The 27,118-nt window shown below is 38.8% G+C and overlaps 1 protein-coding gene across 24 annotated transcripts in view; it reads left to right on the top strand.

Annotated features, from left to right (window-relative positions):
* LOC110364169 (beta-citrylglutamate synthase B) overlaps positions 1-27,118 on the top strand; it is a 79,936-nt gene that overhangs the window by 31,893 nt on the left and 20,925 nt on the right. For 10 of the 24 annotated variants that reach the window (XM_065048498.1, XM_065048497.1, XM_065048483.1 and 7 more), the window contains 5 exons: positions 4,674-4,904; positions 6,787-6,873; positions 9,798-10,001; positions 11,374-15,915; positions 16,298-23,660. In XM_065048498.1, coding sequence (XP_064904570.1) covers positions 4,674-4,904; positions 6,787-6,873; positions 9,798-10,001; positions 11,374-11,837 — 986 coding nt within the window. In that variant the 3' untranslated portion in view covers positions 11,838-15,915; positions 16,298-23,660. Of the gene's footprint in view, positions 1-4,673; positions 4,905-6,786; positions 6,874-9,797; positions 10,002-11,373; positions 15,916-16,297; positions 23,661-27,118 lie in introns of those variants that run through there. The other 14 variants (XM_065048488.1, XM_065048496.1, XM_065048492.1 and 11 more) reach the window with 14 other exon arrangements.

Here is a 27,118-nt window from a genome sequence, read left to right as displayed (position 1 = left end):
TATTTCTACTCTTTTCATCTGTGTGGTCAGAAATGTGATACAATAGGTCATGAAGTAGCAAGGCAGTTATCAGTTTTCTTCAGGCACAGATTGAAAGGCTTTTGTTGTTTTTCTTCATGGAAACCCATTTACGGATTTAGGTTTTTCTAATGTGTGCATGGAAGTAAATATAAACATAGTATTTCTCCCTGAGAAATTTTCTTCTTCATTACTCTTATGTCAGTGTCCTTGGGTTTCTTCCCCAGGCTATAGCTTCTGACATTTCCAGGTACTTTAGTCTTTTCATCTGTCATAGTCTATCAATTAATACTGATGATTCAGGTTGTATAAAAATAGAAGAAGCTTGATATCAATAACTTGATTTACACGTAAGCCTATCCAGATCTCCTTGTGCTTGTGTATTAAATACTTTAAACATTTAGCTTGGTATCATTCCATTTTATTCAAGAAATTAGCTATGGTTCTTAAAGTCACATGTTGTACTTGAAGACCTGAATTGGAGTTCTAAGTACTTCATGGTCTTGGTGACTCATTTTGCTTTTTTTTTTTGGCTGTTTTCCAAAATTATAATTTGGAATGAAAATACTTTTATAGATTTATTTGATATTACTGAGATTTTTTTTTTGTTAAAAATGTCTTACGTTTACTGTAATGAAAGCTATAAAAACTCTGTAATTATTTTTTATGTCCTTGCAAATCTTTGAAATTTTAGACCTATCTTCTAAAACTATGTTCCTTCTTTGAAAGCATCTGCATTGTTTCAGCTGAAAATACAATTGTTTGTAACATGCAACTAGAAAAGAGAGATTGCTTTGCACTAGGTATTAATCTGCTGATTAACTGATTTTTTGTAGAGATTAGAAGGGATTTGTCTAGAGTGCAAATTGAACAGAATGAGTTTAAAAAATGTGTAGCAATTTCAAATGCTGCTTGGGTGTGAATTATGATGTTCAGAAGCCACACAGAGTTTCTTGAAATCTTGATCCTCTTTAACTGTCCATAATGCCATCAATGCAGAAGTGTTTCTTAGAGTTTCTAAAAGACAAGAATGTAGGATAACTGTAGATGACGCACCAGCGCTTATGGATTGTAAAAGGTGTGAGCCTGCATTTTTATGAACTCTAGCTGTGGTTGTGATTGACTTGCAGAACTGTTTGTCTTGCAGGCTTCACTGCTTGTATTTGGGCACTTAGCTTGTCGCAGTTGTGCAGTGAGATTCGTTTTTTTTAGAAATCCTTTGCCAAGGCTTAGGGTCAAACATTTTGCTTTGTGTTTTGCTGTAGGGTGGCAACATGCACATAGTCAGCATAGGAGTCTTAGCTGATGGACATCAACTTGTTCAGTCAGGATTTGTTTGTATGACTGTATTTTGAGGCATTTCATTTGGAATGTGTGCCACCTAAATGATAACTCTCTTAAGAGAGCGAGGCTTTTTAATTGAAAAATTGTGATCACGAGATAAATTTGTTATGGGGAAGAAGGCAGAAGTTACTAAAAAAAACCCCAAACCCTCGCAAGGGAAGTTGCAGAATTTTGTGTTTTTTTTTTTTTTTTTTTTTTTTTCCCCAAGGTATGCATATCTACCCTAAAATTGTACTAAATCACGTTGTTGAGAGGCAGCTGTTGTCCTGAGTATCTTGATATGCAAGTAGACTCTACCATGTTAGATATTAATGTCTTGAGGACTTCCTTAGGGTATAGATACAGGTCTTCTCATCTCATTGGTAACAGCAGTAGAAGTTTCTGCTTCTTTCTTCTGTCTTCACTGGAGTTTAATACTGCATCCATTTTCTGTGAACTTTATGGGTTCATTTGATGGCTTCTAATCTATTTGAGTCAAATTAGACATATTTAGCAGTGACTAGATACTTGCACTTTAAACTCACCTGCTGTTTTTTGGGGATGAAAAGCAGCAGTTGGGCCAACTGATGAGAAATAATGGATTTACCCTTTCAGTTCTGTCATGTGCTGCTCTGAGCTGTCTTTGAGAGAAACTTGAGACTTTTTTGGTTTATTTGAGGGATGTGGTATAATTAATTCCCAGGTGGGAGCAGGATAGTACTATTATGTCAAAGAGAGTTCATCGCCATTTAAAAGAAAAAAAAAAAAGTTTCATTAAACTACCCTTTAGGTAACAACTCTGTAACATATCTCTTTTCCTTTCTCCTTCTTTCCGTTGATAAATTGATCCTTTGGAAAAGAAATTAATTGTATGCAGTAATATCTTCTGTGTTACTGCTTTCAGCACATCATAGTGAATAAATATTATTTTATCAGCCATTTGACAATAATGATCATTAACCTGACCATTGACTGCTGGCTTTTGGATGGTATGCTGAATACAAGCTTGTTCCAAAATGGCAGAATTTGGCTCTCCTTTTAACTGTAGTAAAGCTGCTTCTTTTCACAGCACTGTGTTGCTGAGAGACTGCAGCTAATTTTTATGGCACATGTCAGTGGTAGTGATTCAAATTATACATTTCATTGAGTAGCTCTTTTCTTTGTTTGTAAACTGTCTCCTATGAGGGGAGAGAATTTTTTTTTATTCTGGGGAGAACAATATCCAGACCAGAGAAAATGACTGAATCTGGAACAAAAGCTCATTTTCTTCTGTTGATAAAATTATTGTACATCCAAAGTCACTCCAGGGGGGATGGTGGCCGGGCTGAATTTACACCAGTCTGATAGTTAAGCCTAACACAAGCATTCAGGAGAATTAACAGGTGAGGCATATGCATCTCCTCAAACTGCTGTTTTTCAGACTCCATGGTACAAAACTTCCATATGTGGTGTGACTTGAAAGCAAAACAACGAAATAGATTCTGAGACATCATGAATTCTGAGACATTATGAATTAGAAAACTGTGTAGTTTAGATTCACAGCAGAGATACAGTGGCAGTTTTGGGGCTCTGTGGAAAACACAGTCCTTTTAAAAATGATTGTTACACAGCTTGCACGTGCATCAGGACATGCATACAATTACAGTGGCAAAAAGTGGGTGTAATTGGTCATGCACCTAAATGAGAAAATACATGTGTAAGATGGGATCTGACTAATAAGTTAAAAATCTTTTGCTCGCTGAGTCTGTACTCCTTTTCTGGGTAAAGGACTTTGTAGTCCATTTCCTGATGTTCACATTCTGCTTAGGGTTTTAGCAGTGTCTTGTTTTTAATCTCGCTTGAGATGCCTATATAAAATGACATGTGTGTGTGTGTCTCAAGGCTGCTTGCTTAAACACGCAAGTCATGTCAGCTGCAATGCGGCAGTGCTTGGTGCTAATGAGGTGAGCAGCCAGAGCACCCGTCTGCTTATGTTTTCTCATCTCTGTGCAATCATGGCAATGGGGATTAGAAAAAGGGATTTGTATTGGATATGGTTCTGTTTTGGCCTTCCCAGAGAGTGGTTTTGTGTCCTCGTGAGGACTGGGCAGCATATTTCTGCTTCCATTTTGGGAGTTAGATGGTTGCTTCACTATATTTAAGGCAGCTAAACTATATTTAAGGCAAGCTCTAAAGTACATCCTGGTTGGGAGAAAAAAATAAAGCAGAAGTACGGAGAGGGGGACACCCTCTCTTCTCCTCTCCCCCCCAGTTATATGGAATGTATTGTCTGGCAATATGTGTCTTCGGGTTGAGTAGATAAAAGTCTGTGTTTGAAAAGTAGCATCTTCAGAATAGAGCTAATCAGGTAATTAATTCGGGCTAGATCTGAATGCTATATAGTTGGCCTTTCATAGGCACAGGAATTCAGATGCACTGTGATTTCTTAGCTCACCTTCTTTCTCTTTTTTAACCCTTAAGGTGCTGACAGCAGTGAGCTGTGTATTTTACACTGAAGTCTCTGAACATAAGGCAAATACCATGAATATCAAATCTTATTTGTCTTTTCCCTCCCTCAGATGCCTGACTGTCATAATTGAGCCTGATGCCCTCCTGTCCATTCCTATTGTAGTCTAATTCCTGCAGCCTGTCTTTCAGTGTTTCTTTTTCAGAGATATAGTCTGTAAAACTGTAGGTCATGATTAAGTAATGCATTGGTCTTTGTGGCTGTCTTTCCTTCTCTTTCCTGCCTTAATGTCACAGGGTGCTGCCCAGTTAGCTGATAAAGTTATTTCTGAGTACTTATTTAGTATAAATCAGATTGTTGAAATTATCTGTGTTAAAAATACGACTTTTTTTTTTAAGGGTCATGTGCATTCTCTGTTACTCTGGCAATATGTTGTGTAACATGATATTACAAACAGGGGGCTCAATATGGCTGGGACTGGAAAAGGTGTGAACTGTATCATGTAGTCAAGAACCAGTGGTGTGAGAAAGTAACCTCCTGAGCTATTGATACTGTTGATGTAAATGTAGTGTGTAGCTAACACCCATAGAAAGGGTCATGTGTCAACCTATAAAAAAAGGCCTTCAGCCTAGGAAGGAGCCCAGGATTCTGTGCCCTGATACAGTCTGTTCTTTGCCTAGTCCTAGTTTTAAGTGAGTTAAGAGTGACATGTATGAAACAGCACAACTGACAAGATACATATTAGGGAGAATTGTGCTGTTTTAGTGGTCACTGTTGATGATTAGTATCTCTGTTGTGATCGCATACAGTGCCGTATTTCTTGGCTTGTTTAACTTCTCCTGAAGACCTTGCAGTTGATTGAGATGTTTTTATCTTCCTTCTTTAGGTCTCCGGGTAAATGGGGAGCTCATTACAGCTTACCCACAGGTGGTGGTTGTGCGTGTACCAACGCCTTGGGTCCAGAGTGACAGCGATATCACAGTCCTTCGCCACCTAGAGAAGATGGGCTGTCGATTGATGAATCGTCCCCAAGCCATCCTAAACTGTGTCAACAAGTTCTGGACGTTTCAAGAACTTGCTGGTCATGGTGTGCCTCTTCCAGACACTTTTTCATATGGTAAGGCTTTTGAATCAAAAGGATAGCATAGTTGCCTACTGTAATTTATGCTTTTGCAGTGCAAAAGATATGAGTCAAATTTTGGAAATCCATAGAATTAAGTAGTATGAGGCTCATTTCACAGATAAGTGTTCAATAACCAGAAAAGGCAATTAAAGTCACAAGACTCAGGTTCTGGTTTTGCCTTTGTTGCTTAGCTGTGATGCTTTGGGAAGAGTACTTTAACTGTACCTCAGCCTCCCAACCACCTGATTTTGTTACTACTGAAACCCTTTGAACTGCTTTCTAATTGCCTGAAACAGTACACAGGAACCTGGGGAACAAAATGTCACAGGATACTATAAAGATCTACATTTTGGTAAAACATGAAAATAGATTAAACTTCTATATGAATAAAAGTATCTGCAATCATATTAATTATTATGAAAGAACAAAAGAGTACAGGCCCTTGTGTTCAACTTTTAACAATTGTTTGGGGTTTGTTTCCCACCAGAATTATTCCCATCAGTTAAATATTAATGATTCTTGTGGCTGTCTCTGGAGTCCATGGTTCCTGACAGAGTACTAGATTAGAGGAACCATTTGTCTACCTTGATGATATTTCTCTTTTTAATTACGATATATTAAAGAATTAAAGATACCTCTCAGCCTTTCTTTCCTTCTTGGGAAACAGCAGGGCTTTCCTCCCCTTTGTGTGGTTGTACCAGTAGGCTTTTGTAATGGGAATTTAACAAAAAACCACAAACAAACTTGACAAAAACAAAGCTATGGGTTTCCATCAATTACTAGGAATTACTGTTTCCATCAGTTACTGTGAAAGCACATTTGAGAAGAAGCATACCCTTTCTTTATAGATGTGGTTGCTCTAGCTCTTTGAGAAAGGAATGGGTTTTTATTTCTTTTGAGAGGGAGACCGCTAATGATGGGGTAATTGCAAAGCATCTCTTGTTCATAACTCCCTGCCACTTCTTTTAATGCCTGCCTCTGGAATTTGACAGAAGCATGACCTTTTTTTTTTTTTAACACAAGTATCAAGTTATCAGTGAGAGTTGGCTTTGCCAGGAAAAACAGGATATGCTGAATGACATTTTGTTCAATGACATGCACTAAAATCCATGCCAGGGTAGTGATGGCTGCTGCTGGCTTTGTGACCAGTGTCTATGCTTGACTTCTGTGCTTTACTGCACATGCTGGTAGAAGAGTCTGATCCTTTGATCTGCTAACTTTCCCTTCTGTATTTCTTGTACTGTGGTCAGCCTTCTGTGAATTGAATTGAACTCAAATAACCTTGAAGTATCAACCCTAATCATGTGAATGGTCATTTGTAGTGAGATGAGAAGGTTGAAGTACTGCTTCAGGTAATAGGGAGAATGAGATGCAGGAGACTTAAGTCTTGGAAAGGAGGGAGCTAGAGTGACAAGATTTGGGTTATTACTGCTCTCTGGATTATGCCTTGTTTTTGTATTCCATGTTGCTTTCCTGGTTAGTAGTTTGAACAGAACTGTTACTGGTGTTATTCCTCTGCTATTTTCCTGGTACACATTTGAAAAGGTGGGAGTTGGAAAAGTAAAAGGGATAAACTGGAACAAGATGGTAGAATTGGGGCATTCAGATTTGGAAGACTGGATTGAGCCTTTTGTGGTTGTTATCAAGAGGCCTTTGTCAACTTGTGTCTTTAATTTCAAAGGAAGTAGGAGTTAGTATCCCGCAGATTGCTAACACCTTCAAAATCTGATAGTGCTCCGTGACCAAGTTCCTCTTAACTGATAGTTTTTTCTGCATTATCTAAGCTGTAAGGAGGGATGAATATGCGGCTATTACGTCCCCAATTTGGCCACACCAGACTGGTGGCATATAACGTTCTTGGTTTTCTTTTTGCCAGGTGGTCATGAGAATTTTGCCAAAATGATTGATGAGGCGGAAGTGCTGGAGTTCCCTATGGTGGTGAAGAACACACGGGGTCACCGAGGTGGGTGTGAGGTCAGGGGTGAACACAAGGAGTGTTCTGAGCAGCACTCTTAAGATTTTGTCTCATCAAGTGATGATAGTTAAGAGGGTCTTCTGTTAGCTGTTGGACTTATTTGCGGGACATCTAAATTCTACCACCCTTAGACTTCTGAATGTTGAGTAGGCTGAAACACTGGGAAGCAGTTTTAGTAGAACCTAGTCTTGCAATAGCAGCGGGGATAGGGGTTCAAAAGTATAGTGCATTGGTGACTTCTATGAGGAAATCTTTGAATTGGAATAACAGAAGGTCTGGCCTTAGAGGAGTAGAGAGACGCCTACATGGATTTTAGGGATGTTTCGAAATAGGCATAAGAAATGAAATCTTAGTTCATTCAGTCTTAATTTGATTTTTTCCTATGTGATTTTGTCTATAATTAGGATTCTGATTTAAATAAAATTATCACATATTGTTCGTCAAACTGGATCTCTGTTTTTCAGAAAAATATCCTGACAGTGCTGGTGGTAATACAGCAGATGAAATTGTTCTGTTATCAGTCTTTTGTTTCATACGTTGAATATGAAACAATACATCAATTTCATTTAATATTAGATAATGATCTACTAAAGGAAACCAGGTTTCAAATTAGTTTCAGAGGTTATTTGCCCAGGAGTTTGCACTGTTTTTAATTTACTTTAAAACCAATTTAATAAATACTGGAAGTAAAGAGAGACTGAAACCGAAGTGTAAATTCAAAAACCAGCAGTTACCTTAAAGAAAAGCATAACAAAAAGATACCAATTCTTCCTTCTTATTGTCTGTCATTTTGTTCCCACTCTGTGCTGCTCTGGTGCATCTATTTTGCTGACAATGAGTGTTTCTGTAGCCATGTTGTAAATGGATTCAGGAACTGATGTTGGATGAATCTAGATGGGTTATTTTTACTTGAATTAGTTCTGTACATGGATTGTCATTTACTCACACAAACGCTTGTGTTGATGTAATGGAAGAATAAGAGCAAAAGGCTGAGGCAGAGGAAGATCAGACCTGCTTCTGTTGGCTGTGATAACCAGTTTATATGGCTTTAAAGTACTTGTGGAGCTATGAAGCCAAGTTGGAATTTGACTTTGCAGCAAGCTGAATTTGACAACTGTGTAGTGTCTGAGGCAGTGAATTTGACTTGACACTGCCTCTTGTTAAGATCTATTAAACAGCTGCAGAGTTTTCAGCTATTGACTTTCTTCTCCCTTTTTTAGCCAGAATTCATGTAAATCTCTGTTTACAAGTTTATCTTAGAGCACTTTATATTCCAGGCATTTAAATGCAAATTTATGCACAGTACATGTCCTTTCACATTAAGAGAGATGAGGCGACTTTTTCAAATTACTTGAAGAGTAGCTGTTGGCAAATTTTATTTAAAACTGGCAAACTTGGTCACAGGTACTGGCTGATGAACATAAGTCATGCCCATACTATGCTCATTTTCTGTGTAGTTTGCTGCTGCAGCAAATGCGCTGATCTTACTTTTGCCAAGATGTCATGATGCTGCATAATTCCCAAGAACTAACTAGCTCCACTCCAAGATACCGTTCTGCCTGTCCCATTTTAGGATACAGTGTGATCATTAGGTACCTGTAGGGGAGCTAAAGTTGGGAATGGGAGAAAGCACATGGAGGTTTTTGCTTTCTTGTCATGACTTTTAAGCCTACATTCTGATACTTTGTCATGAGAAATTCCATGTTCCTCAAGCAGTGTTCTGTGTTATGGAGACCTTAAATACTGATGAAGCAGAGGCCGCTCCAGTTAAGTTTTGGAGTACCTGTTGGAATTCTTCTTCACACATTTTTTTTCTCCTAGTTCTGCTACGATTGCATTTATGTTCCCTTCATTAAGATAGGCAGTTGATCAGTTGATTTTTGTACTCTGTCAATAGTGTATCATAACTGAGTGACAATTCTGTCACCAAAAAAAATTGTGCAGCCTTTTCGTGAAATGTAAATCTATTATGGCACATAAAGGAATCCTTAAGAAAAGGATAGAGGACTTGGGAAATGTAGCTAAAGATGGAAAGGGATGCCATCTTGTGAGACTAGAAATGAGATGGAAAGTGTGAGAATCCGTTTCAGGAGTGACTTTTCATCAGTATTAGTAAAATTGGAAAAGAACAAATAAGTCTTTGATGTGCTCTAGAAATGAAGGGAAATCAAGTGACAAGTTTTAGGTTTAACAAAACAAGTCCTTGAGATGTTTGCTAGCAGTAAAACTAGTGATTTCTAAACAGGTTTTCTTCAATATTGTAGAACATTCCATTCATTTTATGTGTTGTGTAATCCTCTGCTAAATTATCTTGGATACTGCCTGGTGTTTTACTCTGAATGTAGTTGTTCCACTGCTCTCATTCTGGAGTTGTGAGCTGTTGTAAGTATTGGGAAGAGCAGCCCTTGGCAACTTCCCAACAGAGAAGCTGTTGGTTCTGCAGTGGCACCCTAGTGACTTCAGAGTTTTTAGCTGCCTGGGGTTTGACATGTAATTGATCCCATGTGTCAAGCTGTAGGTCCAATCCTCTTGGATAAACAGAACTGTGTTATTAATTAAATGTCTGCTGCTCTTTAAGTATCTCTTCCTTTTTTCTCTCATTAAGGACTTGTACCAAAAGGAGTTGAAATTACAAGACCACCTCCCTTATCTAAAGCTGTTTACTTCTTTCGTTCTTTTCATTGTTTTTTTTCATTCTCATGTGACTTCTCAACTCTGTCATTACTTGCATACCTAGAAGCACTGAAACACTGATGTCCACAGAAGAATTTGTAAATGGATATAAGCTTCAGATGAGGCCTGTGAGAATGGGCAGCATACTGGTCAGAGGTTTTACTTTTATACGCTGACTCATTGAGGCAGCTTGAATTGGTAGCTTCTTCCAATCTTCCAATGTTCTTTTCTTCATACAGGTAAAGCTGTGTTCCTGGCACGAGACAAACACCATTTGGCAGACCTAAGTCATTTGATCCGTCATGATGCCCCTTACTTATTTCAAAAATACGTTAAAGAGTCCCATGGCAAGGATGTACGTGTCATCGTAGTAGGAGGCCGCGTGGTGGGGACCATGCTCCGCTGCTCAACAGATGGGAGGATGCAGAGTAACTGCTCCCTTGGTAGGAAAAGCATTGTTCATAGTTTTGATCAGATTTTTTCAATCCAGTTGAAAAATCACAAAGTCAACTGAAATAAGCTGCAGGTTTTGTTTTGTATTAGTTGTGCTTATTGTTGGGGGTTTATAGAGGAAACATGAGAGTGAAGGTTAAGTGAGATGCGTGTTGAGCAAACGCGGAAGGAGAGACAATCTGCCCAAAGTGTTAGGTGGATAGGGTAGGTGAAAGGGAGGGGAAAGTTCTAGGACCACAAACGGAGCCATTGATGTGATAGTGGCAGTGTTATGCTAATGTCATGTTATCGTTGATTTCATCATGTTAGGAGGAACAGAAAAAGAAGACAGAAGATGAGACTGAGGGAGGTGGAGGAGACAGCCAGTTGGCAAGAGTGTAGAAGAAAGTGTTAAGTGAGGAAACTGTTGGATTGCATTGTGAAGCTGCTGTGATGCCTTATGTCTATCAGGCTCCTCCCTGCCACCTTTTACTCCAAAGACCATGTCTGGGAGTAAGGTTACTGTGTTGTTTGTAGCGTACTCACAACTTCGTTTCTGTGTAGCTTTGAGTGGAGGACAAGGGATGTTCATAAGGTAGGAGGAAAGAGGGTTGAGGTTCCCTGGCTGAACCTGAGCAAGGGATGGGATAATATGTGTTCATGTGTAGTATTGTTTTGGTTAGTCAAAATGCCTGAGAGGTTTTAGTTACTACTTCATACTGAGGAAACAGAGCCTGCTGAATTTCTCTGCTGAATGTTTTTTGGTTTATTAATGTTTGCTTTTTTTAAACTTAAGAGTTGTGACAGGGGAAGTCTGAGTTGGTTAATACTTAGATGATAGACAGTGAAATGGACCAGCTCAGGTTCAGAGACAAATGTTCCCTAATTCTTGCTTTTGAGACAGTAACCTATGGTAGCAAGCTGAGAGGGACTTGAGCAGATGATAACGTATTAACCCGTATCCCCCTCAATTATATCTGCTAGAGCTGTAGTCTTACCAGGAACACTTGGTTTAATTTTGCTGGAAGATTTCTTGTGGTAACTTACAAATATGTATGGAAAACCTTTACTTTAGAAGGAACAAGAGTGGTTTGTTAGGTCATCTTTTTAATATCCTAGGATCACAAAAATGTATGATACCTTTCCTGACTAAGAAGGCAGCACTTAACTGTTTTTTAAACAAGTCATAATCTTTTGAAATCCTGCTGTGGCTTCAGGTTCATTAGTAGTCACTGTAGAAAGGAGGTTGCTTTCTCAGTAGTCAGCAGTATGCTCGCAGGCTTGCTTTGTAGCTTCCCAACCAAGAAGCACAAACCAATTGACAAGAATGTTAGTTTCCTGTGACCAGACTACAGACAGCAGTTTTTTTTTCACTTTTTCCAGGTGGCGTAGGGATGATGTGCTCACTCAGTGAACAAGGCAAGCAGCTGGCAGTCCAGGTGTCAAACATCCTGGGGATGGACGTGTGCGGCATTGACCTACTGATGAAAGACGATGGTTCATTCTACGTCTGTGAGGCCAATGCAAATGTAGGTTTCATTGCCTTTGACAAGGCTTGTAATCTAGATGTAGCTGGTATCATAGCGGACTATGCCGCTTCTCTTCTGACCCCCGGTCGCTTGACGCGACGCATGTCCTTGCTCTCTGTGGTGTCCACGGCAAGCGAGACTAGCGAGCCAGAGCTGGGCCCTCCAGCTAGTGCCGCTGTCGACAATATGAGTGCTAGCTCCAGCTCTGTCGACAGCGACCCTGAGACCACGGAGAGAGAATTGCTCACCAAGCTCCCGGGGGCTTTATTCAACATGAACCAGCTATTAGCCAATGAGATCAAACTTCTTGTGGAGTGATGCCACATGTCAATAGATGACCAACAGAACTCTCTCCTGTAAATTTTTTTTTAAACCAACTTGCAATGCTGTTTATCAGAGAAGCTCAGAGGAATGAGGGAAGGGGGGGTGTCAATCAAGAGAGCAAGAGTAAAGGGCACATGTGCTGTGATTGCTGCCTACTTTTTTGCAGAACATAAAATTGTGTTCATTCTTCAGTGTCAGTTTTCTAATGAAGATGCTCCGTTCACAACCTAAGTGAGAATTTTATTTGGATGCTACTTGGGTCCCCAGATGTATTGCCATTCATGTGTGGTCACAGGCAAGCATTAAAGCATGATTCACACTTCAAGATTTTCAGAAAGCTGTCTGGCAGCTCTATAGAAACTTCGGTGAATTACTGCACCAGTTAAGTCTCTTCTACCTCTGTAAGGCTTGATCCTGTAAATTGCTGAGTGCCTCAAATTCTGAACGTGAGTTGAAGGTGTTTAATACCAGGTATTTCAAAGTTCCTGGACACCTGCTGTTCCTACTCTTGTAGATGAAAACTGTAGGTTCAGGATACTTTTAAAGTCATCACTTCATGACCTTGCAGGATATGGCCTTTCAAATGATGAGGCTGAGAGAAGTATCAGTTGACTTACTGTGAGCTTTCTGTACAAATCTGTAATTTATGCCATCTTGATATTAACTGGCAGCTTTCTGTCTATATTTCTTTATAAAGCTTTTGAAGGAGGATTTTAGTGCTTCTGTTTTTCTCATTTCAAATCCTGATTTTTGAAAGGTATGTAGGGCAATTGGTCATATTCTATTTGTGGAAGAAGTGGCATGGTTTTAACTATTTTTTGCATGATTGGAGGAGATAAACAGCACTGTAATGTTTGGTATACAAAATAATGTTTGAGGCAAACGTGCATCAACTTGTATTTGTTAGTGTTTTAGTCTTTTTGAGAGAGATCTGCAATGTTAATGTTCCTTTTTCTTTAATACATGCTAGTCCAACAGTCCCTTCTCTATGCCTGCATCTTTAATGGTGGCCAAAGTGAAAACACTGCAGACTATTTGTTAAGAAAACACTGAGTTAAAGCCTGTACATTGGTGGGGTGGGTTGTTTTTTTTTTTTTTATTTTTGCTTTTCTGGGAGGGGAACATGGTATGGTGTGGAGGAGGGAAAAGTTGGTGAAAAGTTATTAGACATTTAGAGGTACTTCAGAATAAAGCTGCAGTTCATACAGTAGTTACCAGGATTAATTTTTCCCCACTGAATATAAAAGCTGTTGGCAAGAATCTGAAGTGTATAACTGGGGAGAAGTAGTCAATTCTTAGCTTTGGGAAACATGCAGCAGATTTAAAAAAAAAAAAGGGGGAGAGAAAAAAGAAAGAAAAAGAAAGGAAGAAAGAAAGAAAGAGTGAGCAAGAAAGAACGAGCTCAGCCAGAATAAAAACATAAAATATATAACTTAGGTCCACAAACAATTAACAAATCAATCCTGGACCCTTACATGCGTGTGGTGTGAGTGCACACACTTGTGTGTGTTTGTGCATTTGCTTTGCTTTATTTCTTCTTGGGTTTTGGCTGTTTAGCTCGCAATTTTTTTCCACACTGCCTGATTTCCCCTAGTCCTTCTGGTGTGCATTTTCTCATCAGCCTTTAGCTGTTTTGGAAAACAGATGACCAGAACAGATACTGAGTCCATTTTTCAGTCCCTATCTTCACCATCCTTTTCTTCCTACTTCTCCTCCTCCCATTTCATTCCTTTCTCGTTCTCTGGGTTCATAAACCCCTGGAACTATATATATATATATATATAAGATATATATATATAAAGATAAGCCTCTTTTTTAAAAACAAAAAGTAAAACGTTTACAATTGAAAAATGATCTTGTGAAATAGGGTTTGTTTGGAGGGGGACTATGTGTGTGCAATGCTGTTGTTTTCTGGATACTTCAATGGAGCATGTCCCATGTACCCTCTGAGGCTCTGCACTGCCCACCTCTGGGGCCCTTCCTCACCTCTCTGCTGCTCTGCTGTTTTGTCGTCACTTGGACCTTAAACACAACTCATGGACACTATGCAGAGAGTCTTCAAGAGGCAATAAACAGAACAGTATTAACCTGATTTATGGAGGTTTGATCATACTTCTTTGTACAGTTTGTTTTTTTTTTTTTCTTTTTCTTTTTTTTAATTTTAAAAGGAATGTAATAAAATGGCGCTCTTTTTTTTTGTAGAATTAAATATTATTATTAAAATCAAGTGAAAGGTTGGCTGTTGGTGTTAAACAGGAGAGTGGACTAGCTGGTCCAGCAATAAAAGGAGCTTCATCAGTAGAGGTATTTTCAAATCTTTCTTCCTGAGCCTTCAAGTGCACAGGTTATATCTGAAGAATATGAAGGTCTTTAACTTCCATGAAGAGTTGCAGAACCACAGAATATGAAAGAAGCATGATTTTCTAGACACTGAGCAGTACACTGTCTCTTTCAGAGGCTCTTCTCCCCTTGCTTGTTTGTCTAAGGAGAATTTGGGTGGTGGTGTTTTGTTTTCTTCTGTTTTCTTTTTCCTGGTAGGTGCCTGCACTCCTTGAGAGGCTGATAGGGTCAATCCTTTCCTTTTCAGACATGGCACACATTGAGCACATGTGGAATAACAGCAGGGAGTAAATATGTGCGAGTTTGGATAGTGACATCTCTGTATTTCTATCACAGGAAACATCTTTTAGAGGAAAGAGCCGGTAACTGAACATTCTGGACTGTTTTTTGAATCTCCATAGTATTTTGTGGCTCGCGGGAACTTTACATTTCTGTCACCCTTTCAGAATGTCCAGATTACACCTCACAGTGGTAAACATAAGGTGTTTTGAAAGACAAACAGTGGATTGAGAGATTTACAGTTTGGCTTCCTTTAGGATGAGATGCTCCTCTGTGGTCGATGCTTCCATTGCTGTTAATAGTTTTGAGATAAGTCTATGCATAGTGGTCAGGGACGGAGCCAGGATTTGAAACATCATGTACAATTGTTTGGACACTGGGTATTGTTACAGCATAAAAACCTTGCTTGAGGGTTCATTGCTTCAAATGGGCACACCTGTCTCATATTTATTCCCTACTTACCTATTGCTTCTGAAATAGTGAAATGTATAGAATGGGCTGGGAGTATGAGGGCGGTGTCTTGTTTTTACTTACAGGAAAAAAACACCAACAAATCTAGCCTGTGGTAATCAGGCAGTGTTTCCCAGTGAAGGTGAACTTTACAGACATCAGCTTTATACATTGTATTTCCTTCAGTTCTATATGCTGAAAAAACACATGCTAAACTTTATCATCATACAGTTGCACTAACACTACCTCTGTATATGGGTTTGGAAGCCTGTGCTGGAAAAATGGTAATATAGTGCTGGATTATAATAGTGCTAATACAGCTGATGGTGACACAACTATTTTTGTATATTTTAATGTTTGAAAGAGCCAGTTAGAAACTTTTGTTGGCAAGAATAAGTTTCTGAAACTAATCTGGTGATTTGTTTGTTTTTTTGGTAACACTGGATATCTTCTGTTCAATTTACTATGTTTATAATTGATGTCTTGCTATGTCAATGTACGGATTGTATCTTAAGCCTTGTATTTAATGCTTTGATTTGTTTTATAAAAATCTCTTATTGGAATGTTAGGAAATCTCATCTGTAACACAATGTCAATGCTTGATGCATTTATGGACTGTTAACATTTGAGCTGATGGTCACTCTTGGAGCATTTTCTCCCACTTCGTGTGCTATATTTCATGTGTGATACTTAGTGAGGAAATAACCTCTGGAACATCTGTGTATGTCAAACGCAAAGGAGATACTTCTTCAAATGTTACACTGGATGTCAAAATCCAACAAATGAAGCCAGTGATGTTTGCTGAATCTTCTATCCCCCATATTGCCAAACTTTGTCAGTTGAATACATAATGGACCTTAAGGGCTTAGAGAGACTTGGAAAACAAATCGCATGTATCTTTCTCATGGCTCACTCTTTTTGAGAAGGTTTATGGGCTTTATGGCTGGTGTGACACAAACGACCCACTCCTGTTCTCTCTATGGAATAGTAGGTGCTCGGACAGGTAACTTCTGTTGCTACTGCTTTTTTAATTTTTTCACTGTTCTAGGAATTGTTTTAAACTGAACACTGGCAGATTTATAACCAGATGTTTGCTGCTTTTTCGTTTGTTTTATTTCTTTAAGTCTGTCTTAATGGTTGAGGGTGACTTTTGGAGCATTCTGATGGTGGATCTTGGCCTGCTGTTGGAAGTCTCCAAGCCTCTCATATTTCCAATTTGAGTTGAAAAGTTTTTGGTTTGTTTATTTGTTTAAACTGATGACACAAATTAGATGCACGGATTTCGGTTGTTGTTGGTCTGTATTATGTGACTTATTCTCCCATTTTTTACAGAAATGAGTTCTAACAGTTCACACTTTGTTACTGTTCTTTGCAAAACTTTTCAGGAGCCAAAAAAGCCAAACAATCCAGAGAAAACCTTCCCTTCTCCCCTTTCTGATGGCAAGAATGAGAACTTATGAAAAGTCCTTGAGAATATTCCTTCCTAAACTTTTCCCCCCAATAATGCAAGTGGGTAAAATGGTAAATGCAGCAGTTTGGTGACATCCAAACCCAACCTGTTGTCAGGTAAATGAACTCTTTTCTGCTCTTACTGTAACCTTCATAAGTTTGCTAACTTGTTTGTCTTCGTTACTTCCCATCAGTTCATTTTGGTGAAACTTCTTGAATGATTTCTTTAACAGTGTTATTTAGAGAAAATCCTTCTTCTTTATTTCTCCTCCTTATACGTGTTGACCTTTAAGAGAACTGTCATTGTCCTTTGTTTTACTCAGGTGAGACAAAAGTGAGTCCCCTCATATAAGTGTATGAGGGATAGTTTTGTAATATGTTAATTCCACCTCCTCTTTATCACTTCAAGGGTACTATTTTAGCTTAGATTTTAAAGTTATGATGCTTTCCGTTTGTCAAGTGAACATAAAACATAACGGCATCCACTAAAAGTTGATAGATATGAAAAAGCAGTACTAAGAACATTAAATCTATTAAAATTCAATAGAGTCTCTTACAATTCCTGTCCTCTTGCAATTCCTGTAAAGAGGACAGATGGGAGAATATGGGTGCTAAAGAAAAAGACTGCGTGGCCTGCCCAGGGAGGTGGTGGACTCACTGTCCCTGGAGGTTTTTAAACTGAGATTGGACATGGCACTTAGTGCCATGGTCTAGTAAACGGACTAGAGTTGGACCAAGGGTTGGACTCGATGATCTCTGAGGTCTTTTCCAACCCAGTCGATTCTGTGATTCTGTGATTTTTTTTGTGGAGAATGGGGTGGTACATTTTTTGTTGCCCTTATTGCTATATATATACTTGTACATTTTACCCTCCTTTGGTAACTCCCTCCCGTAATCTTAAACCGCTTAAAAGTGCTCGGAACTTAATATTTTTTTACTTTGTCTAAGGAAGAGAATCTGTATTTTACGGAGGTAAGTATTAGACAATTCGAATACCATTCAAAGTGGAAGAGTAGGAGCCTTCAGACAGGCTTCCGAGTTTCCTGATGCAGTATTTCATTTCCCATGACACCTGTAAAGAATTAGCACTTGTTTCACACTTTTTTTCTGTGTACATTAATAACTCTTCTATATCATCATAAAATAGTCAACTTTTAGTGTTTTCAGTTTATATTTTCCTGAAGCACAGCAAATTTATCAGCAATACCATAACTTGCAGCTTTAAATTAAGGTGGGAGGGTGTAGTTTTAGAGATGAATTTTGCTCTCAATTACACTGAGATAAACTTGGAATCGCTCTGTGAATGTTAGTGGAGTGATATCCAGTTTCACTGATATAATTGAGTGTATAATTTGTGTCTTTAATTTCACTTGCAACATAATTCTACAGACCTGTTACACTTATGTTTCCAATGCTTTTTCCTTTCAGACACACCCTCTTCTTGCTTCTCAGCACTGGGCAGGCCTATTGGCTTATTTGTATATATTTTCATGCATCAGCTGCTGTAGGACACAGGTGTAACACTTTCAGACATGTGGTTGGGTGTCTCTTTGGTGGGCGACATTTGTGGGTTTGTAATAATGTCTGAAAAGAAAAATTTCTTGTCCTCAAATTTGTTGAACAAATTCTTGTTGGCTTACAGTTTTGCATGTCTAACCTGATTTTATATATATTACGTGAAGATTTTCTTGAAAGAAAGACAGTACTAGTTCTTTGCAGTGTCTGCAAATGATCTTTGTGTAGGGAGAGTTGATCAAAATCTGCCATATTCTGCAGAAGTTAATGTCTTAATATTTAATGTTGCTTGAAAGGTGGTTTTACGGATGATGCTCCTTCCTCTTTATGGAATGGCTTTCAAAGCCTTGTATTGATCTTAGTTGTGCCCCATGCTTTGCCAGTGTTTGGGGAAACATAGAACTTGAATAAGCCATGACATCTTAGACAAAGGATGATGATTATGTGTGTGCTGAACAAGAACTTCTTCTGTATGCCCTTCTGCTGCAACAGAGTAATAAAATTGGTAGGTGGCAGCAGCAACAGAAGAAACTTATGTGACTGTGACCTGAGAAACCTCCAGTACTGGGAGAATGGATTGCAAAGTATTAACTGAAGTAAGGGGGACGGAGGAGAGAGGCGGAGTCCCCGAACTATCCCTTTGAATGGTGAGTCTAATTTACAGAATTCTAACCATCAAAATACTAGCTGTAGTACAGTAGACACATGAATCTAACTGATTTGGTGTTTGGTTACCAGGTGTCCTAATTCTGATCTTTGATTCAACATTCCAGTTTCCTCACTGCCTCTGCAAGGCACAGTATATACCTTAAAAATTAAAACTTCAACAAAATTGGCACATCCAAAGAGTACTGAAAAGTAAGGCTGGAAGGAATTCAGTCTATCCATTTCTCTGCCCCGTAGGAAGATCAGTCATAGTTATGCCATTGGTAACATGTTTTGACCTGGTTTAAAAATCCAGGAATAAACAAGGGAGATTCTGCAGTCTTATTTTATGAAGGTAAAAAGCATCCTTACTCTCAACCAGTGGTCAACTTCATGGGCTGAGCGCCCATCTGTTTTTGTTTTTTTTTTTTTTTTTTTTTTTTTTTTTCCCCATCTGCAATCTAAAGCTGCATTTGGCGTGATTCTCTGCTGTACTTCTTGTACATACAGATCTCCCCTTGAAATGTTCTTGAGGGTTTTATCAATGCTACTTGCGGATAACCGAAATGACGTGTGTATACATATATTTAACATTTCACATCAGATGTTGTTTCCTGTGAGTCTAAAGCTTGGTACCCCTTGGAATGTGAAGAACTTCTAGTATTGTCAATATGCATTCTTTTTGCGCAAGGCGAATAGTTTGCAAATGCATATAATAAGCAACCAGTCTCATGCTGTAATGACACTTTAAGAACTCAGAATTTTCACATGGTATGTGATGGTTATTTGAGATTTAGGGACAACAGCAGGGAATCAAGTATAACAAATAAATAGGCTTGTCATTAAGTCTAAATCAAATCACTCTAATTTTGTCCAGTAGGGTGCAATGGTGTACACTTACCTGAATGAATTTAGATGAATTTTTCAGAATTCTGGTATGAAGTTTCCTATATATAAAAAGCCTTTTTGAGACTTTACCTGAGGAGAAGGACTTGGGGGTGTTGGTTGATGAGAGACTGAACATGATCTGGCAATGTGGACTTGCGGTCCAGAAACCCAGCTGTATCCTGGGCTCCATCAAAACAAGTGTGACTAGCGAGTTGAGGGAGGTGATTTTGCCCCTCTACTTTGCTCTCATGAGACCCTATCTGGAGTACTGTGTTCAGCTCTGGGGGCCCCAGCATAAGAAGGACATGGAGTTGTTGGAGTGAGTCCAGAGGAAGGCCCTGAAGACAATCAGGAGGCTAGAACAGCTCTCCTATGAAGAAAGGCTGAGAGAGTTGGGCTTGTTGAGCCTGGAGAAGAAAAGGCTCTGGGGAGACCTTATAGGAGCCTTAGAATACCTAAAGGGGACCTACAAGAAAACTGAAGAGGGACTTTTTACAAGGGCATTTAGTGATAGGACATGGGGTAATGGCTTTAAACTGAAAGAGAGTAGATTTAGATTAGATAGAAGGAAGAAATTCTTCACTATGAGAGTGGTGAGGCACTGGAGCAGGTTGCCTGGAGAAATTGTGGATACCTCATCCCTGGAAGCATTTAAGGCCAGGTTGGATTGGACTTCGAGCAACCTGGTCTAATGGAAGGTGTCCCTGCCTGTGGCAGAGGGGTTGGAACTAGGTGATCTTTAAGGTCCCTTCCAATGCAAACTGTGATTCTATGCTATGGGAACTAAGCTGAATCTTCAGTTTTTGATATTCAGGCAACTAAATAGTCTCCAGTGTGCATCAGGTACTACTTAGGATTACGAACAACTGGTGTGCTTTTTTCCAGTAGCTTTTTACTTTTCATACAGCTTTTAAAAGTATTACGTGGACTACAAAGGGAAAGGAGATCAAATGTGCAAGATGAAAATTATTTTGTTAAATATAATGATTATCGAAATCTGTGTGAGAGATTAAGCTCATGGAGAAAGTTTTTTTAAATCCAGTCAGACAAGAGACATGAGAGAGAGTGAATTCTGGTAGTAGAGGCAAAGGAGTCTGCAGCATATGCAAGCGTGTCAGCAGAGGGAGATGAGTTAGTAAACCAGTTTTGCTGATCTTGAGCATTCCCAGCTTTTTGTTGTAAGAAGGAATCTCATGATACTTTATGTACATAATATATGCTAGGCATGCTACCCTTTGGGAACTGGTTATCAAGGAGGAGAGGTGAAAGTCAGTATAGAGCTGTTGATATGGAAACTAGCTATTGCACTTGCCTAGTAGAACAGACGGTCATGTGGCTTAAAGATGTTACTGCACTGAGTTTAAATGACAGTAACACTTGGGAAGAATGGTGGTCTTCTGGCCCTGGACATGGGCTTATTTGCCCAAATACACCTGTAACTTTTTGTTTTTCAACATAGTAAGGGATAGAGGCATTGAAATGCATGTAAGCCTTTTGAATGAGGAAGAGGACCATTCCAGGTGACTTAGAGTCAACTGTTCAGGAAAGAGTTTTTGGATGTAAACTTCCAGGAATTTAGAGTACTCTCTGAGATCATCCATGTTTTCACATACAAAAGGTGTTTGTTTTTTGTGTGTTTTGGTTGTTGGTTTGGTTTGGTTTTCTGCTAGATGTGACTCTGCAACTTTGATGTGGTAGACATTTGAATAAGGCAGAGTATTTTCTATTCTTATCATAGACTTCCATGGGCAGGCAAGGGGTATTATGTACGTGAAAAGGAGGAATGGATAGGTTTCTCACACTGACCTAAAAGCAGATTATGGATTAGGTTGATAGAAAAATTAATGTTTACGTTGGAATTAGGCAAGGCATTTTCAGGGTATTTCTGCATCCCCCTTTTGTTCCATTTAGAACGAGTACAAATGTTACTAGAATGTTATACAGAGTCTGCACAGTAGTATGTCAGCGTATTAAGCTCTGCCAAGTGTGTGTGGGGGAAGGGCTCATAAAAGATTTATGCAAATTTCTTTGTGTCTGCTAAGTCTACTTTTTTATTTGGAGGCAGTTTGCTCAGTGTAACTGAATATATTAACAGTCTTAGCGTAATAGATTTTTTTTCACTTGTTTGTTTGGAAGAAAATGTGTTCAGGGAGTTACATATGTAATTCTGTTGTCTTTTTCTACAGGAAGCAGAATGGTTAAAGGAAAGCAGTCAAAACGCATAGGAACTGCACAACTAGTTATATTCAAAGTCTATCAGTTGAGTACTCATTGATGTTGCTGGGTAGAAGGCTTCTTGGTCTATCTTTTAATAACAGGAGGCAAAGAAATATCTGAGAAATTTCTTTGAAAGTGCTGCATATGTTGAATTATTATACATCTTCTCTTGGCATTTCTTTTTGCTTTCAGAACTCTTTGATATGCTCTGTACATGTATCTTATTTAAAAAGTATTAGTTGTTGAAATGTTTCATGTTCATAGGGCTGAGGTCAGTTGAACAGGGGGAATAGGTGTGGAATGCTCTCTAACCATGAACAGTCAGCTGTGCTTATCTGAGCCTTGACCAGATGAGGACAGAGAGTTAAAGTCTAACAGATTTGCTGATCTGTGTATTTTTGTTGCAATACATGCAGTAGTAGCAGAAGTCTTTGTCAAATAGTATTCTGTGTAGCTGTCACTGGAAGGTGTAGTTGCTTTTGATCAACAGTGAAGCTTAAAATTTCCCTTGTGTAATGCTTTGCATTTTCCCAAGTATAGGTACTGTATTATGTTAACTTGTGGCTTAATGTAATATGATGTATACAGTTTTACAAATCAGGACTGAATTTTTGTCTTAGACAAATTGCAATATAATTGAGTTTTATTAGAGGCAATTGGATTTTTTTTCAGTAAAGTATTGTAATCAGAAAAAAACCTAATTTATCACATTCATACATTTTCAGAGATATATGTTAATTTTCAGAATTTATTGTGATGATCCCCCTTGTACAAGACAGAATTTTTGTTAGAGAGGGAGGCAAAATCCGTATTATATTAGCCAATAACGCAGTTGTTGCTACGTTTTTGGCCAGTCATGCATTTTTTCTATGCAGATTTCCCCGTTTATGGTGGAAGCAGTGATACTACTGAGCTTCCTTGATGCTTAGTTTATCTGTGTCGTAAAATACTTACATTTTGGGGACAAAGGAGCTGGAGAGGTGTCAACTGTACACAGTGCTACGTGAACTAAACAGGAGGGTGTCATGAAGCAGAGAGAGAAGACTAAGCAGTAGCTGCATACACAGGTATCCTTTCAACTCTGTCCTATCAATGTAGTGGGAGGCTGGGAGTTACGGTGGCTGTTTCAGTTATACCATGATGAGGAATGGGAATGTCACATTGACTGTCTGGGCAACTGTAAATATTAAATACCTGGTGTTTACAAGAAGTGTGTTTTGCCCAGGGGTGTGCATGCAGTTTCTCTTCCTTGCTACTACTGTGCAAAGCACTGCCTGCAAGTATTTATTATTCTCTGGGTTTTGTTTGTTCAGTGGTATTACGTATTAAGCCTGAAACTTGTATTTGGAAAGTTTCAGGAGGAAACTTGGTATGCTTGTGTGTATATTTTCCCATTCCTCTAACAACCACAAGGCTAACAGAAACAACACAAACGTTATGGTTACTGTCCCCAGCCATCTTTACAGCAGTGTGTGGGAGAGGTAGTGCAAATGTGATCTGATGTAGAAATGCTGAATGGAGATGTTTGTTTACTGAATGGCAAATACTGAAGTTTTATCAGTGGGAGAACAAGGCAGCATGAGGTGGCAGTTTGACATTGCTAAACTTTTTCTACAATTTTTCCTCCACGTAAAATATTTCCACAGGAATGTAATGCCTGTGAAAGATACTGGATCAACAGTTGCAGAAATTGAACTCCTCTACCTGCAGGAAAGGTAACAGGATCTAGATTTTACCTTCAGAACACAGTCTTCAGTCCGAAGAGGAGTTCGGTGCCCATGGGTCAGTCCTTGTTGCATCTCTAATGCAGCTGTCAAGGAAGCCAGATAGATGGCAGTTACAGAGATTTTTTTTATGATGTCTGCTTGAATTTCTGATATTAATATTTCTGGGGAAAAGACTAACTTCTTCAATGGTTTGTTTCTCTAGGTTTTACTACACCAGCAGGAGGTGATGTCCACACTTGATGTTAATAGTCGTAATGAACACTGTCTACTAACATGGAGAGCTGAATAAAAGAGTTGTGAATTTGAATTCATAAGAGTGTGAGGTTCTTTTTGCTTCTTCTGCACCAACTCTCCTTTCTTGAAGTGCTGGTTAATTTCAGAAATCTGTTGATCTTGCAGCTTTGATACAGCTAAGCCAGAAAAGTAAAACCTGTTGGATATTTGTCATATTAGCCTTTTTTTTTTTTTTTTCCCAGTAATTTCATTCCTAAGCATTCTAAAATGCTTTATATTGACATTAGTAATTTTCCTGAATGCCTTGGAAACCTCAATATCAGGACTCTAGTTTTCAGCTATGAGTTCACCTAAGTCGTTGAGAATACAAGTCTCTTGAGTTTTAAAAGGAAGATCATACTATACTGGTCATGCCATACTGATAGCTTTGGTGACTGCTAGAGAGACACAGAACTGCAACTGTGTTAACCTGTTAGAGATTCTTTAAACTATCACATAATGTGCGTGTGGATTTTGAGGCCACAGTGGCAAGGGCATGTTATAGGCATGGTCACGTGAATTCTCACTATGTATTTTTTCTGAACCATAGGTTCTATATAGATCTTGCATCTATCTCTTTTGGTTTATTGTTAGTGGAACAGTGTAAAGAGTTAGACATACATTGATGCTATTTCTATAATGTCCTTACTGAAAATTCGCATTATTAAAGTGAAGGAAAAAAGGGAAGCGAGATACAGAGTTGGTACATCATCAGTACACACGTCTTACTCTTTACAAGATAGAATGTTCAGTTTCCTTGTAGTATTTTCCTTCCGTCCCTGAAATCCTGGCTAAATCTTTCAGAGGTGATGATGCATTATAAAGCTTGACCAAATTAAATGTTAAAACAAAGAATTGGTGAAACTGAAGTGGAATATGGAGCCAAAGGTAAAACCTTTAGCTCACTGGTAATTGCAAGAGGGACCATAAGGAAATAAAAGGGTAGTATTTGCTGGGATTATTTTTAAGTTAGATTGCATCATTCCAGGCTGAAAGCTAGCACAATTTGGATAAAATTAGTATAATACACTTTTTGTAGATAGTGCTCTTAGATTAGAAGATAAATTAAGGAATTGGTTTCAAGGTGCTCCTTAGGTCAAGAGTTTAGCAATTGTTTTATTTTTATAAACACTTACATGACTGTCACCTACGTGATGACTGAACCACCAATGTATTGTAGCAATTAGCAAGACTAAAACAATTTAGTGCTCGTGTGTTTCTAAAGAAGTGGAGAGAAAGAGGGAGAGAAAATCAGTACTATTGTGCAAGGTTGAGCTGAGATGTCACCTCTAATGATGTAAACAATTCTGATGACTCAGATTTGAAATGGAATTCCTTGCAGTGAGGCATGTCTTGTAGGATAAGGAGTGAGGGTTGCTACTGAAGAAGTTTCTGTGTGGTATAGCTATTTTCATTCCAATTTTCTACATGCTTGTTATTATTTACGTGTTGGTGGAAACAAGGAAACTGGTACTCTGCAGCTATGCCTTTCCTCAAATAGCTGCAGTTTGTGGTTGGTTGTGTTGCAAATCTGTATGTCAAACCATACCTCTTGTAGAACTCTGACCTCTGTAAGCAGGTAAAATGCCTGCCTATGCAGACTTTTAGCCATTTTCTCTCTTGTGGTTCAGCACTAATGCTTCCATAAGTGCTTTTCTACCATTTCCCTTAATATTTAATGTTAAAAAAGTAGAGCAGCTGAGAACGTTGTAAATTCCTTCTTAAGTTCATATATGCCATCTTACTAAGCTAGTTCCAGGCCCCTATCTGTATTTCAGTTCTATTTTCTTTGCAGATGTTCAGCAATGTTCTCCCTATTCTGCTGCCTAAAATTCACAGATTTACTCCTCCCACCTTCATAGTCCAGAATTTTATTTTGGAATTTCATAGCCCAGAATACATTAGAAGTTAAACTGAAATTAAAATTAGAATAAGTTAATGAAAATAGAGATGTCTAGTTTCACTGTAATGTCTCAAGTGATTGAGAATTAGCAAATTGCAATACTGAAAAGATCAGTGGGTCCCTGGCTCTTGCACTCCCTCTTTGATCAGAGGAAGTGGTCCACTTGTAATCTGCCTTTCCATGTACCACACTTATGAGCTCCAATTTAAGAGGTATGGTCAAGAATGTGTTAGTAAACATGTTAAGTTTTACTTTACTTTGTCCTTCTTTTGTTCCTCTGAATTTGTCATTTTAAAGTGAATACCAGGTATCAATAATTAAATAGAATCGTATAATAGTTTGGGTTTGGAAGGGATCTTCAAAGTTGATCTAGTCCAACCCCCCTGCTATGAGCAGGGGCATCTTCAACTAGATCAGGTTGCTCAGAGACCCATCCAGCCTGGCATTGAATGTTTCCAGAGATGGGGCACCTACCACCTCTCTGGGCAACATGTTCCGGTATTTTACCACCCTCACTGTAAAAAAATTTCTTCCTCGTGTCTAACCTGCATCTCCCCTCTTTTAGTTTAAAACCATTAGCCCTTGTCCTGTTGTAACACATCCTTCTAAAAAGTCTGTCCCCATCTTTCTTATAGGCCTTTTTTAAGTACTGAAAGACCACAATAAGGTCTTCCTGAAGCCCTCTGTTCTCCAGGCTGAACCACCCCAACTCTCTCAGCCACCATCCAATAATTAGATATTCATAATACAGTATTTTTATATTATTGTTTGTACAGTAAAAGCAGAGTAATAATAGGTCTGTAGTTATAATACTGACCTGTGATGTGATGGTTAGGGAAACCTGGTATAAACAGTTAATTTTGCACTTCTGCTGCATTTTCCCTTACTTGGAATGGTGATTTTCTGCTGGCTATAGAAATACAGTACTTGTAAAACACTAGTTTACTTACAATAATGAGATCTTGGGGTGGAGTGTATTTGTACTGAGGCCAAACTAGGAGAGAGGTTGCAGTTTTGTTTAGTATAAGATCTGGAAAACCTCTGTAACTTGGTTGGCCTGCATTCCGAGCTGTGCATGATAGAAGCAGACAGCTGTGTTTTGACCACTGTATTTTTAGGTTTTGTAGGTCACTTTCCATATTTTTTACCTTATCACCTTTTTTGCTTCTCCAACCTGCTCTTTCCCCATCCAAACAACCTGGTTTATCACTGTACATTTATCTCCAGGGGGTCTGCAAAATCTGGATGTCACACTGGAGCTAGACATCGCATCATCTTCTCTGTGACTCATCCCATGCTGTCTGCTGTCAACGTTTTTCTAGACGTTCTACTTTGGAGGACTTCATCTGCTGAGATAGTAATGTTGAGAGGGGAGAGCATGCAATGGAATTATGAAGTTGCCTCAAAAGCCTCAGGGGTGAAATCCATGGGAGAGAGGGTGCTGTGCTGTACTTCATTTCATTCCCACCATAATTCAGCTGTTAGCGCACAGGCTAGTAAGCAAAGCACAAGCTAATAAGCTACGTCCTACACTGTTTATTGGCTTATGCACTTTATCTTAGACATTGCTATGCTTTGGTGGTTGAGAT

This window comes from Columba livia, unplaced genomic scaffold (assembly GCF_036013475.1).
Source record: "Columba livia isolate bColLiv1 breed racing homer unplaced genomic scaffold, bColLiv1.pat.W.v2 Scaffold_83, whole genome shotgun sequence".
Lineage (NCBI taxonomy): Eukaryota > Metazoa > Chordata > Aves > Columbiformes > Columbidae > Columba > Columba livia.
The sequence above is the reverse complement of the archived record's forward strand: the minus strand, read 5'-3'. Positions and strand labels throughout refer to the sequence as shown.